The sequence below is a fragment of the Hypanus sabinus genome, chromosome 18 (assembly GCF_030144855.1).
Source record: "Hypanus sabinus isolate sHypSab1 chromosome 18, sHypSab1.hap1, whole genome shotgun sequence".
Taxonomy (NCBI): Eukaryota; Metazoa; Chordata; class Chondrichthyes; order Myliobatiformes; family Dasyatidae; genus Hypanus; species Hypanus sabinus.
The window spans coordinates 41,192,137-41,207,671 of NC_082723.1; the positions used below are offsets into that span (position 1 = coordinate 41,192,137).

Here is a 15,535-nt window from a genome sequence, read left to right on the forward strand (position 1 = left end):
CTCTACCATCGATGCACCCTCCAGTCACACTGACAAACTTAGGTCACCTGTTAACGTGTGAGACATTTGTGTTAGCTTCTCCCAGCTTGTGCACTCAATATTTCAGTAGAATTAGATGTACAAGCTAAATTATTAAAAAATGAAGATAATCAATATCTGATTCCAGATGTATTTGAATCATGCTAACATCAATTAGCCCCAAAATTGTTTGCAAAATCCAGACTAACAAATGGGCACCTTGAATTAGCACAGCAATTGCTGTGTCTGGTTCCAATCAATGACCGGAATATTCCAAGATTTTTCTTTCATGGAACATCTTAAAATCACCTTGATGTTTCAATAAACATGCCCGAGAGGATAAAATGACTCACTGGCACTGGCGGGTGACTCACTGGCTTGATGACGGGGTACATGGAGGAGGGCTTACTAATTGAGGACCTCAGCTATTTTTCCTAGTATATCTGTGGTGAGTACAATAGGGGCCTTTAATTTTATAGAGCTGGTGTGTCTTGAAATATTTTACATGGCACGATTGCTTTTAGGAATCAGGTTTCTTTGAAGACTGGGATTTGTTAAGTTGCCAGTAGGTTTCAGCAGCTAAAGTGGAGTTGGATATTGAAGTTTATTTCTAGAGAGTGTGTATTGAAATCTTGGGGATTCGTGGACACCGAAGACGTTGTGTGCTTCTGAATAACTGGGAGCCAGACTTCATGGGGTGGAGTGGGGTGTGGAAAGGTTTGGGATTTTGTTTTCAAGGGAGAATTGGAGTTTACCAAGGAGTGAAGATCAACAATTGCAGTTCTTGGCTTTTCTTGGGAGTCCATGGAAGTTAAAATTTATCTGAGAGTGTGTTTTGTTTTTACAGCAAACATCGCTGGCAAGTTATGGGAGACCAAAGATTGATGGTGAATTGAAAGTCTGCTCCACAGTTAACAGAACAAAACAGGATCGGTGAGTATGTTGAAGGTAACCTCGCTGAGGCTGGCAGATCAAAATCCAAAAGTTCAAAGTGAATTTATTATCAAAGAACATATAGTATATACCACTATATACAACCCTGAAAATCATTTTCTTGCAAGAATTCACAATTAATACAAAGAAACACAATGAAAGACCACACACAACAAAAGGGACAAACAACCAATGTGCAAAAGACTGTGCAAATACAAAATAAAAATAAAAATAAACAAGCAATAAATATTGAGAACATGAAATAAAGTGTCCTTGATATGTAGTGGGAGCAGTTCAGTGTTTTATGAATGAAGTTATCCCCTCTGGTTCAAGAACCAGATGGTTGAAAGGATAATGGCTGTTCCTGATGTGGTGTGGGTCTTGAGGCCGCTGTACCTCCTTCCTGATGGCAACAGGGGGAAGAGAGCACGCACTGGATTGTGGAGGCCTTGACAATGGATGCTGCTTTCTTGCAAAAGTGCCTCATGTAGATGTGCTGAATGGTGGGGAGGGCTTTATCCGTAACGGACTGGGCTATAGGTACCAATTGTTTAGACTTTTCCATTCAAGGGCATTAGTGTTTCCATACCAGGCTGTGATGCATCCAATCAATATACTATCCACCACACATTGAGAGAAATTTGTCAAGGTTTTAAATGACATGCCAAATTTTTGCAAATTTCTGAGACAGCAGAGGCACTGCCGTGCTTTCTTTGTAATAGCACTTACACACTGGACCAGGGACAGATCCTCTGAAATGATAACACTGAGGAACTTAAAATTGCCAACTCTTTCCACCTCTCATCTCCCATTGTTCCAGATGCTGGGAGAGTCCAGTACCAGAGGGCATGGTTTGAGAATAAGGGGTAGGTCATTTAGGACAGAGTTAAGGAAAAACTTCTTCTCCCAGAGAGTTGTGGGGGTCTGGAATGCACTGCCTCGGAAGGCAGTGGAGGCCAATTCTCTGGATGCTTTCAAGAAGGAGCTAGATAGGTATCTTATGGATAGGGGAATCAAGGGATATGGGGACAAGGCAGGAACCGGGTATTGATAGTAGATGATCAGCCATGATCTGAAAATGGTGGTGCAGGCTCGAAGGGCCAAATGGTCTACTTCTGCACCTATTGTCTATTGTCATTGAAGACTGGCTCATGGACCCCCAGTTTCCTCCTCAGTCTTGCTGGTTGGTGGGTTAATTGGTCATTGTAAATTGTTCCATGATTAAGCTAGGATTAAGAAATTGGGGGTTGCTGAGTGTCGTAGCTCTGAGGGTCAGAAGGGTCTTATCCACCCCGTTCCTCAATTGAAAAAGACACAATAAACCCCACCAGCATTATACCCCATTCCAAAGACATGGGTGAGAAGGTTATTTGGTAACATGCAGACGTCCCACCTCTCCCGGAAGTTCCGGGAGTTTCCTGCATATTGATAGCGGCTCCCTGACACCCACAAATTATATACAATATCCCGGAAATCAATTTTTTTGAGAGCGCAAGAGCGAGAGAGAGTGAGAGAGAGAGAGAGAGAGAGGGGGAGAGAGAGAATGAGAATGCGCGCCAAGGCAGAGTGTTCCAGAAAAAGAAAATATAAAACGTACTTCACCCCAGACCTCACTAAAGTGTACTAAAGTGATAGGGGTCAAAAACAACGACAGTGTTGCTCGCTGCACTGTTTGCAGCAGTGACTTTTCTATTGCCCATGGTGGGTTATATGACTGTAAAAGACATGTTGAGGTGAGATTAACAGGTGTTATTCGTTCATTAGCATAGCTAACGTTATTTAAATTAGCTGGCTAGCTGCTAAGGAGCTACTCTACTGCAGACATCCCATCTCTCTGGGAAGTTCTGGAAGTCTCCCGCAAGTTGATGGTGCTACCTCCCTGAAATGAGTTTTTGCAGGGTGGGGTGTCTGTAACATGGGTGCAGTTAGCCCGGAACGGCCTGTTACTGTGTTGAATCTCTAAATAAATAAGTGACCAGTTAATTTTAGCGATGTTTATTGATGACTGGTCCAGAACAACAGAGGAAAGGGCATTCAGTCCACGTGCGTGACGGTCGGGATCCCGCGAGCTCCTCCCAGTGAGGATGCATAATCTGTGACGCCTGGACACAATATCTAAGGTGTATCCACCAGTGTGAACCAATTTGCCTGGAGCCTGTACCCAGTGGAGCTGATCTTGGTGAATGTTTTGCAAGTGGAGGCGCTGAGGCCGTACTGCCTCGTTTTTTTGACTCACACAGGGAGCCCTATTGGAGCTGAGTATTACTTGGCATGTTGCTGTTTGTGTTCCAGGTACCTCTTCCTCTTTGATAAGGCGGTGATTGTATGTAAGCGGAAAGGTTACAACTACGAGCTGAAGGAGATAATTGATCTACAGGCTCATAAAATGACCGATGACCCCATGAATAACAAGGATTTGAGAAAGGTAACTGGTACTGCGTTCCAACAAACAAGCAGTTTTCGTTAAGCTGGGGCGGTGACATACTTGTGCCCAGATGTGTTGGAAGCTCATAAGAATGTGTGTGGTTAGACTGTACCTGTTTATGCATGAATGAGATTGAAGGTACATGTGTCCTGTGACTGAAACCTGGGCTCCAGTCAGTCAACAGTGCCTCTAGAGTAGGGAAATACATTCAGAATTTAGATACTTAAGCCAGCGTCAGTGTTGGGATAATAAAAGCTGTGGCTCAACGCCCACCCCCCCCATCCCAATCTATTCATTAAGTTTTTGTGATTTAGTTTAAACGTCTGCCCACTTAAGATATAGGAGCAGAATCTGGCCATTCAGGTCATCCCCCCCTCCCCCCCCCCCCCCAACCTAGGCCTTTGGACTGCCCCTTACCATCAAAAACAGCATCTCCTTATATTTTGCAGCCCTTTCTCAAGCCCCGGAGATCCCTTCCCATCTTTGACAGCCCTCCTCTTATCCCACGCTCTTTTTCGTACACGGCCCTCGTCTCTCACCACTGCGACACTGGCCTTCCTTCTACCTGCAGACCGGCTGCAAACCCCTTTACAACGTGAAGAGAAGTGACGGCCTGTTCTGATCCGTTTTACTCCAAAAGGTCCTGGACAGGACAAACCTCTAGGGAGTGGTTACTAGTTTATTTCAGCATCTCGGGCAATGTTATATGATGGAGTAGGTAAGAGAATCCTGAGTAGTGTGAAATCTATGATCGATCTCATTTGCTTTTCACATTTGTTATATTCAGCACGATGCTGACTGACTTTTCTGCTGTGTTCTTTCATGCTTCCTAGTCCCATGGGAAAATGGTGAGTAGTTGCAAGTCATCTGCTGAGAAATACTTGTGGCCTCCAATTTATCTCCCTATCATGCGTTGATTTTAATCAATCAGCTGGTGTCTCTAGATTTTGCTGCTATATTGACCGGTCTCGAGCTCTAATGTGTATTTAATAAAAGGAAATCTCGGATAAATAGTATAGACCAAAGGAAGGAAGTCCAGGGCAGGGCTTTCTAACCTCCTTTATGAAATAGCATCTGGAATCCGAGTGTTGTAATCAGTAGATAGGACAGCACGTATCTTTGCCTGATATTACTGATTTACTTGCTAATTATCTATTTTGATGTTACTGGTAGGATGTTTACTGGTATTAGGTTGTCCTAATGGTTACCAGGAAATGTTTATCTAATGATTGTTTGTGCTACTGATTACTGGACAAGCACGTATCCAGGGTGATAGCTATCTTCACTCGTTACTGGATATTTGTTTTGACCACAGGACATATGAGCAGAATTAGGCCATTCAGCCCATCAAGTCTATGCCACCACTCAATCATGGCTGATTTATTTATTTTAACCACGTTCTCCTGCCTTCACAACATAACCTTTGATGCCCTTACTAATGAATCGCCACTTTAAATATACCCATTGCCGTGGCCTCCACTGATGTCTGTGGCGATGAATTCCATAGATTCACCAATCTGGCTAAAGAAATTCCTCCTATTCTCAGTTCTAAAGGGGCACCCTTGTATTTTGAGGCGGTGTCCCTGGTCCTAGACCCTCCCACTATTGGAAAAACCCTGTCTGTATTTTGTGGTGAGGCTTTGTGCTGCTAGTTTGTTCTTACTTGGTGAAAATTTGGCGACGTGGTTGTGGGGTGATAGGTAGCTGGGGATGTCGATGACCAGGTGAACACCTGCCTGGAGGTGCCTAGTTCTTCCAGTTGTTAGGTGACCATTTGCCTGAGCAAATCTTTGCATGGCACTTCACTGGGTGGATAGTTGGATGGATTTATGACAGGCAACTGTGTACTCCTCCTGTCCTTGTTAATCTGTTGACTCTCTCTCCAGGTACTCATAAGGTGAGACTGTCTGTGACAATGTTGGTAAGCACCAAATGGTCCTCCAGAGCCCACTCCTGTGGTGTCCTGGGTATTAGGATCGCTTCTGCCTGGAGCTTCTTGCTAAACCATACACTCAGTCTAATTAGGACAGGATTGGGACTAAGCCTGGGCTCTGAATGAAAGACTTCAACACCGGAAGTCTTTGTTGTCGAACACCAGGCAGAACAACTGCATGGCTCCAGAAGTAAACATGCCACAGAACGACTTCGGCTGTGCGACTTGAGTCATGAGATCACAGAGATCATGTGAAGGATTAATGTTGTTGTGGAGTCGAGGAGGAACCAGAGAATCTCAGCAAGGCACCACCATTACCAAATTATGTTTAGAGCTTCCACAGCAATGATTAGGAACAGGAGATGGCCACTGGTATTAAAGCTTTTACAGATGGAAGGGCCAGAGGAATATCTGTCTTTTATTCATGGAAAATCCTTGCCACTATTTGTCGTGCATAACAAGGACTCTATGTACTAAATCGTTTTATTTGGTGGAAGTCTGTGTTGCTGGATCAGCTGGGCTGGTTATGAGACAAACATTTACCCAGTGATGGTTGCCAGGTGCCTGTTTAGCGCTCATGGTTTGTGTTCCACGCTTCTCGTCTTGGTTTTGGCCTTCCGCAGCTGAAACGAATTACAGCCTCCACCTCTCCCAGCTGTTCATGCAGGGAAAGAATTTGACTCTACTGAACATCCGGGAATGTCTGGATTAAGGAAGGGTTCTTAACCTAACCACGGATCAACTGGTTTTGATTAACCGTGGCTTTTTATATTGCAGGCAACTAATAATATCCTAATTTTGAGTGTGAAATGAGCTGGGTGTTTCCAACAGAATGGCAGAATGTTGCATTAGCAGAAAAGCTCCATGAATGGGAAAGGCAAGTGTGACAGCTGGGAGTTAAAGTCAGTGACCACAGATTTCTTCAGCCCCTTGTATCATATTGAAGCAGAGCAGATTCCCAGGCTAAGTGTACTCATCCAGCAGGGCCAACTTGACCTAACAAAACAACCTGAAAAGCAAAGCCCAAGTGTTTCCTTGGTAACAGCTGTCCAGCCTGGGGTATACAGTCACCATCAGTGGAAGCTGTTTGGAGCTGAGACTAAAGAGTGGTTGCAGAGGGTGTACAAATCACTGGTGTGTCCAGTGGGAAAGGGCAAGGTTAGGATGGATCTGTATGGGTTAGGGAACACTTTGGGGCTAGGAGGTAAGAGCAAAGATATTTATGAGGCCAGGACCTCAGTGCAGTATAGCAAATCAGTGACTGCAGAAAAACTGAGGGAGTTTCAGCCTAAGGAGAGTGTTTCTGCCGAAAGGTATTTGAGTGCAGCCGTATTTCAAAAAGCAGGAACCTAATGGCCGAAGCTAACAGTCCATAAACCCAAGCTGGTCTCACCATGAAACTGTGAAGTACAAGTTCACATAAGTTCTGGAAACTAGAAAAACAAGAATAATGTGACCTAATCATGGAGATTCTGAAAAAGATCAGATTATGGTTACCACCTGCTCTGGTTCATTATTATCTTTGAGAGGAAATCTGGCATCCTGACCCTGTCTGCCTGATGTGTAACTTCATACCTTCTAATGATTTGTGAAGTTACTCAGTGAGTTATTTAGTTGTACCATCACCACGGAGTTCAAAGAAAAAAGGCAAAAATAGAAAGACCACACAGCATCAAACTCCGCACTGTATTCAGACAGAGCAGAGTTGCTCCTGACCTTGCCAATCTCAATTCTCAAACAGCTGGACCGGATGTAAATGGGAAGACCTACCCCACAAACCAGTCAAGTACACCCTGAAGAAGGCATGGTCATGGAATGGTATCTTGTCAGAATCAGGCTTAATATCACCGGTATATATTGTGAAATATGTTGTTTTTTGGCAGCAGAACATTGCAGTGCATACAAATGAAAACTATAAATTACAATAAGTATATGTAACAAAATTTAATTAAATAAGGAGTGCAAAAGAGAGGAAAAAATACTGAGGCAATGTTCATGGGTTCATTGTTCATTCAGAGATCTGCTCTCAGATGGGAGGAAGCTGCTCTTGAAACGTTAAGTGTGCGTCTTCAGGCTCCTGTATCACCTCCTTGATGGTAGCAATGAGAAGAGGACTTGTCCTGGGTGACAGGGGTCCGTAATGATGGATGCCGCCTTGCTGAGGCATAACCTTTTGAAAATTTCCTGGATGCTGGGGAGTCTAGAGTCCATGATGGAGCTGGCTGAGTTTAGAAACTTTCTGCAGCCTTTTCTGATTCTGTGCAGTGGCCCGTCCATACCAGATGGTGATATAACCGGTCAGAATGCCCTCCCTGGTACATCTGTAAAAATTTGCGAGTGTCTTTGGTGACATACCAATTCTCCTCAAATTCCTAATAAATTATAACCACGGTTGTGTCTCTTTGTAATTGCATCAATATGTTCGGCTCAGGATAGATCCTCAGAGATATTGACACCCAGGAACTTAAAATTGCTCACTCTTTCCACTTCTGATCCTTTGATAAGGACTGGTGTGTGTTCTTCCTGAAGTCCACAGTCAATTCCTTGGTCTTACTGACATTGAGTACAAGTTTGTTGCTGAGACACCACTCAACCAGCTGATCCATCCCACTCCTGTACACCTCCTCATCACCATCTGACATTCTGCCAACAATAGCTGTGTCGTCAGCAAGTTTATGGAAGGTGTTTGAGTTGTGCCTAGCCCCACAATCATTGGTGTAGAGACAATAGAGCACGAGGCTGAGCATCTTTGAGGTGCGCCAGTGTTGATGGTCCGCGAGGAGATGTTATTTTCCACTGAAGGCCTATTGTTACAATTGCCAAATTGCAGTGGATCCAGGTCCTTTCTTAGGCAGGAGTTGATTTGAGCCGTGACCCAACTCCTCAGAGCACTTCAGCAATGTAGATGAGAGTGCCACAGGTGATAGTCGGTGAGGCAGCTCACATCTTTGAGAGGTTGGTCATGGCTAGATTCACCTGCTGCCTAAGGAAGGGCCTGGTCTTGAATGACACTTGAAAGGAGGACTGAAAGCTGTAAGGACTTAGGATGTTCTTAGGGTGGGGGTCTTCACTGCTCTTCTCCAAGAAGATCAGAATTAACCAAGCTGACTGGGCTGCATCGAGGTCTGGATAGCAATTTGAATGTGCAGGAACATAAGAAGCTATTGGGAACAGGGAACTCAGCCCAATCCATCATGGCCACTTCCCTCCTCACCATCAGCAAAATCTATGCAAGGCACTGCTTCTAGATGGCAACATCCACCACCAAAGATCCACACCATCCAAGTCACGCTATCTTCTCATAGCCACCATTGGGCAGGAGGTACAGCGGCCTAAAGCCCTTCCCCACCAGGTCAACTTGGCTCAAGAATAGTTACTTCCCTTCAACCATTCAGTTCTTGAGCCAACTTTAGGGTCTCGGCCCGAAATGTCGACTGTACTCTTTTCTATAGACACTGCCTGGCCTGTTGAGTTCCTCCAGCATTTTATGTGTGTTGCTCGGATTTCCAGCATCTGCAGATTTTCTCTTGTTTGTGCAGTAATCGGTACAGTTTAGAAACACTATGGCTTCTTTAATCACTTCGCACTAAAATGGAATTTGGTTTTGTTTTAATTGTTACAATTGTCTATAATTTATGTTTAATTCATGTTTCCCTTATGAATACTGGTTACATGATTCTATGCACCTACTGGCCACTTGATTTCATCCCCCTGTACCTAATAAAGTGTTCACTGAGTGTACGTTTGTGGTCTCCTGCTATGGTAGCCCATCCTCTTCAAGGTTCGGCATTTTGTGCCTTCAGAGATGCTCTTCTGTCTGCCACAGTTGTAATGTGTGGTTATTTAAGTTACAGCCTCCTTCCTGTCAGCTTGAACCAGCCTTGCTATTGTCCTCTGACTTCTCCCATGAGCAAGTTGCTTCTGCCTACAGAACTGCTGCTCAGTGGATGTTTTTTTTTGTGTTATTTTTTGCACCACTTTCTGACAACTCTAGATATTGCTGTGCATGAAAATCCCGGGAGATCAGCAGTTTCTGAGATACTCAAACCACCCCATCTGGCACATGTGATCGTTCTACAGTCAAAGTCATTTGATCGCGTTTCTTCCCATTCTGATGTTTGGTTTGAACAAAAACTGAACCTCGTGACCATATCTTCATGCTTTTATTTGTCAAGTTGCCGCTACATATTTGGCTGATTAGGTACTTGCATTAATGAGCAGGTATGCCTAATAAAGTGGCCACTGAGTGAATGCCTGCGAAACTGCTGCAAGTAAGTTTCTCGTTGCATCTGTTCAAATGTGCACACTTCCATAGGACAAAAAGCTCAACTTGGACTTCGGATGGGTGCTGATGGACAAGGCCACCAGACATTCAACCAACACAAACGATAAATGCACTTGACCATATTCTTTTAGTCTACTTGTAGCAAACACATTTATCCATGATATCATCAATAGAGCTGAGCACTGCTCATAAAGCCCTATTTTCATAAGACCATAAGGATAGGAACAGCATGAGATCAAATCTGATCCTCCATTCGATCATGGCTGATTTATTTTCCCTCTCAACTCCATCCTCTTGCCTTTGTCATGTAACCTTTGACACCCTTACTAATCACGAATCCATCAACCTCCATTTTAAATGTAGCTAATGAAGACACCCTCCATTGTAATATACACAAAATGGTGGAGGAACTCAGCGGGCCAGGTAGCATCTAGGAAAAGAAATATCGACTGTGCTTTTTTCCTAGATGTTGTCTGGCCTACTGAGTTCCTCCAGCATTTGTGTCAGTTGCTCAGATTTCCAGCATCTGCAGGTTTTCTCTTGTTTGTGATTGGAGCCTCCATTGTGCTGTCTGACACTATATTTGTGCAAAATAAAGCAGGCATCCACAAGGTGCTCTGAGCCACCACAGCTGTAACTTCTTGGCTTGCTCCAACACTGCTGCCAAGCCCAGGGGATCGAATATGGTTCAGTAAGAGCTGCAGAAAGGCAAGGCAATAATGCTCTTGCGGTGCCAGTGACCTGGGTTCAATTCCCACCCCTGTCTGTAAGGAGTTTCTACATTCTCCCTGTGACTGCGTGGGTTTCCTCCGGGTGCTCTGGTATTTTCTCCCACTTTCCAAAGTCGTATGGGTTAGTAGTTTAATTGGTCACATGGTGTAATCAGGTGGCAGGGCTCACTGGGCCAGAGAGGATTGTTATTGTGCTGTATCTCTAAATAAGATAAATAAAACCAGGAACAACGTCAACTTAGCTTGAAAATGCCAAGGTGCCAATCTGGAGAAGCTGCAGCACACTAAAGAGTGAAATCCACATGCAATAGATAGTTAAATAATCCCACAACCAATGGATCAGACCAGAGCTCGGCTGTCCCACTACGTTTAGGTCTGGTGTACAATTGAACAGTTAGCAAAAGGAGCATGCTCACTAGTGTCAGGTCCTGGCCTGTCAGTGTTTAAATCCAAACTGAAGCCACAGAGTTAGGTTTACCCAGAACTGCCGAGTGGATAATCTATCTTAGCTTCCTCCTGAAATCCCACCATCAAAGTTTGTCTTCACCAAATTCAACTTATTTCACCTGACATCAAGAAATGGGTTAAGGTAATGGTTACCTGTGTGACCAGCCAACTATGGACCTGTGAGTCTGGCTGAGTTCTCATATACATTGGCATCTACTGGATAGTATGAATGTTCCGCAGTATGGCCTGTTCACAAGCTACAAGACAAATCAATTCTGGCTAATTACAGGCTAATCGGTGTACTCTCAGTTTACCAGTAGAGTGATGGAAAATTTCATCAACAGGTATGTGAAGTAGTACTTTGTCATGAGTAACCTGATCACGAGTGCCTGGTTCGAGATTCTTGAGAGTAACAAAGTTCCAAGCCTCGTCACAGAGTTGATACCAAATTCTGAACATGAAGCTGATAATGACTACCCTTGCCAAGGCAGCATTTGACCAAGTATTGCATCAAAGAGTCCTGGTAAAGCTGACATCAGTGGCAAAATACGCCTTTAGTTGGAGCCAAGCTTTGGACAAAGGGAAGATAGTTGTAGCCCTTGTAAGTCAATCATCCCAGACTCAGGATCTTCTCGGGTGTGTCCTAAACCAATCCATCCTCCGGTGCTTCATCAATGACCTTCCATCCATCAGTCAGAAGTGGGCCATTTATTGACTGAACCAGTTCTGTTGTTCTGTTTGCAACTCATCAGTCAACAAAGAAGTCCAAGCTGCCAGACAGCAAGACTGAAACAAGATGTACTCGTGGGCAAGTGACATCTGTGCCATTTCCAACAAAACGTGTCTAACTACAAGCCTTTGATATTCCATGGCATTACTATCACTGAGCCCTCCACCTTCAGCACCCGGGGATCACCATTGACCAGAACTTCAATACCACGGCTACAAGAGCAGTCTGAGGCAGGTAGTCCTGTAGTAAGCATCTCAAAACCTTTCCTGCACCTTTTAGTCAATTAGGAAAATAGTATTCTCCAAGTGTCTGGATGAATGCAGCTACAATACCTCTTGGGACTGTATTTAACAGCACCGAGTTGGCCCTTTGAGCTGGGCTGTCCAGCAAAGCCTGATTTAATCCTAGTCTAATCGCAGGACAATTTGCAATGACCAATTAACCTAGCAACTGGTATGTCTTTGGACAGTGGGAGGAAACCAGAGCACCTGGAGGAAGCCCACGCAGTCACAGGGGGAACGTACAAACTCCTTACAGACAGTGATGGGAATTGAACCTGGGTCATTGGTAGTGTGAAGTGTTGTGCTAATCACCACTCTACCTTGCCGCCCCAAAGCAAACCACTTGACTGGTACCCCATCGACCACCCTAAATATTTATTCATTTCTACCATTTAGATAATGCATTATTCGTGAACACACAGGCTCCTCTGACCCCAGCTCTCAAGGTGATAACTTCTACTGTCAGGAAGTACAGAGGCAGTAGATACAAGGAGCAGCGTTTCCTGAAGTTTCCATTTAGTGATTCACTGTCCTGATTTGGAAATGTATCACTGCTCCTTGATTGTTGCTGAATTTAGGTCCTGAAAAAGACAACCCAGTCTTCAGAAGGACCACACCATCTCAAGGACACTCAGGCATGGGTCATGATGGTGATCTTGCTGATAACGCCCAAACCCCAAACTTAACACATGAAGCAAAATAGAAATAACATGATTTTATTCCTCAGTAGATGCCCCTCATTGGGTATCTGGCCTTCAGCAGGGCTAAATTTGAGGGGATCAGATGGGTGATGTTGTTTTCCTGTGTCTCTAACTGAGTGACTTTGCTTTCCTGTTTTTCAGTGGTCCTATGCATTTTATTTAATTCACCTCCAGGGCAAGCAGGGGTTCCAGCTGTTCTGCAAAACGGAGGAAATGAAGAGGAAATGGATGGAACAGTTTGAAATGGCATTGTAAGTCTCTTAGCAACCTCTTGGCTGATGCAATAAACCCCGTGAGATGTTATAATGAGCTGCTTTTCAAAACTCGCTGTATTGGTTATTCTGGACTGAAATTTAACTTATGGATTCAGTCTGGAGTGATTGATCATTCAATCATGAACGGCTCTATTATTAGGAATGGAATCCAGACTCTTCTCGCCCATGCATTGATGTCTAAAACAAGTAGGAGAAATTGTGGCAGGTAGGGCATTTTGAACTGTGATTTAGGAGGTCCAAGTACAGAAGTCATTGAAAGCCAGTGGACACTTTCAAAGCATATTGAAGAAGGATGGGGAATTTTGGGCTTTAAAACCAAGGAGAGCTGGATAATTGAAGGAAGGAGGGAAGGTGATGAACTTTTTAAAGTGATTAAATGGGAAGCCTGCCATTTTAAAAGAGGGCGAGTCCTTGTAACATTGATGGACGGAGCTTTTTTTTGCTCCACTTTCTCAGAATACCTTGCTAATATGCAGAGCAATGTGATCAGGCTCTAGCTTCATGTTTAGTCAAAGCTATTTTATGTTTCTCTCAAGACTTTAAGTGTGTATTCTGGCAGGTGCTTCATATTTTTGTTTTTTTCTGATTAATTCAATGGTTCAATCTTATGTTAGAGAATGTATGCAGTGTACATCTTGGGTTGAGGGCTTATGTTACAATTTTTTGGGAAATTGTGTCTTCTGAAAGTCTTATTGGACCACTGATGTTCATTTATCACTAAATGATTGTACTGCCAGGTGGTCTGAATGGTAAATATGATATAAATATATAAGTGTAGAACATTTGTAGCCAGAATAAGTGTCCACAGCTGACAAAGTACTTAGCACTTCTTTGTGGCTGTGAGTATCTTAAACTTGGGCGCATACCTAATATGGTAAGGCATGTGCTGATTAAGGATAATCTAAATTACTTGGGTGACTCGGATAGCAGGAACATTGCTTCACGCTTCCTGTGATCTCTGGTGTTGTCTGTGTGGAGTTTGCATTTTTGCACCACGTGACTGGGTGTTCAAGTTTCCTTGTCTATCTCAAAGGCGTGGACTGGGAGGTCAAATGGCCTTTGTAAACTGCCTCTAGTGAGAGCAGGGGAATCTGAGAGGAGTAGATGAGAATGCGGGGAGTGTAAAAGATGGGATCAATGTATGAGTAATGCCAGTGGCTGTTTGGATGCCAGCGTGTATATGCTGGACTGGAAGGTCTGCTTCTCTCGTTGACTCGGTAACGACTCTTAAAAGTTCCACTTTGTTCCTTGCCTGCAGAAGGGTTGGTAGAAGACTAATGGCGATGCTGATTATGCACCCTTCTCTGCAGGTTGGGCAGTAAATTGGCAGGGGAGGGATCAACATACATGGTTGTGACAGACATGTGACTACAGGTTAAGTCCTCTGAGGCAAATGCACGAGGGAACACTTACAGAGATTGCCTTGCTCGAGGTGTGGCTTTTGATCCGAAGGTATGCTCACCCTCCTTGATTTTTTATTTGGCTATGGTTACTTTGATGTTTCTGGGAAGAAAATTGAGGGGCGCCTAAAGACAAGTCCAGTCTGTGTAGGGAGGCAGGACACCACCAGTTCACAAGCACAGGCGGGGCCGGGTAATGGTATGAGAGGAAACTCCAGTCGCTCCAGAGGAGACTGGAATTCTGACCCCCACCTTGACAACGTGGATTTAGAGTAATAGGGGCAGTGTGGAGGAGAAATCCAAGGAACTTCGGAACCCAGTCCAGAAGCTGCAGAGGAGGAGGAGAGCAAGGCTGAGTCAATCAGGGGCATCAAAGTCTTGTAGACCCAGTGATGTCAGGGTTCAAGGTATTGCAGGTGCCTGGAGTGTTTGGACTAGTGGACCGCACTTCTGCTGTCAAGAAAGTCAGTAGAAGGCGGGGTAAGTTTGTGATACTGCCTGTTAGCTGCAGGGCGGGTTGATACAGGAACCAATGTCATGGAAGAACATACCCCGTTCCCGGACATCAGGATACCACACAGAGTGTTAAGCACACTAGCAAAGGGATACTAAGAAGACATAAAGCAGAATGAGGAGGTCACTCCAGGTGGGAACCGATTGGTTCTTCTGCCAATAACACCACTCACTTTGTGGATTTTGTCAGCAGCTTACAAGGGTCAGTGTAACTCAGCTGTTTTGCTGTGACCTTAGACCACGTATTTGCAATGTGCTGGACTTAAATATTGCATTGTTAAAGGCATTGTACAATTTCTTGCACCTTGGGATACCTGTTGGCCAGATTTGGTATGACGGCAGCTTGTCTTCAAGTGACAAAGAGACTGCAAGCCTCACTGCATTCCTCGTGTTTCTTTCCTGGTCCAGCATCTGCTCGATGAAGCAGAATGAGATGTGTTCCCACTTATTCCAGGAGGTTTAAGTGGGAGAGCTCTGTGATCAGTATCTGTAATCTCTTACAGCCTGTCGCTAGTTTTGTTCTTCTTACCAGAAGACCTAGATTCCCTTGGATTATCCCGTCAAATCAATTAATTTGTTCAACTGGAATGGCTCAAAAAGACTGTAATCTTAAGGTATCATTCTAATAAATCTGCACTATGTCACCTATGGCCTGTGGCGGTGGTATAGTGGGATCTGCACCGGATTCAGAACAACAGGTCCCCGGTTCTAATCCAGCCGGCTCCTTACACACTTTCCATCCATGCTCTGTTAAGTATTGAGCTAGTAACTCGGCCTTGTAGACCAATGCTAAATAAATAACAAGGTTGCCACCTGATAACACCCAACAAGGCGCAGGGAGAAACTTTACCTTTTTACCTATA

General features: G+C 44.3%; 1 protein-coding gene across 5 annotated transcripts in view; it reads left to right on the forward strand.

Moving 5' to 3' along the window:
- Positions 1–15,535, forward strand: part of vav2 (vav 2 guanine nucleotide exchange factor) — a 199,361-nt gene that overhangs the window by 152,472 nt on the left and 31,354 nt on the right. For 4 of the 5 annotated variants that reach the window (XM_059994267.1, XM_059994271.1, XM_059994270.1 and 1 more), the window contains exons 13-15: positions 866–951; positions 3,244–3,376; positions 12,626–12,735. In XM_059994267.1, the coding sequence (XP_059850250.1) occupies positions 866–951; positions 3,244–3,376; positions 12,626–12,735 (329 nt within the window). The remainder of the gene's footprint in view (positions 1–865; positions 952–3,243; positions 3,377–12,625; positions 12,736–15,535) is intronic. The other variant, XM_059994268.1, reaches the window with a different exon arrangement.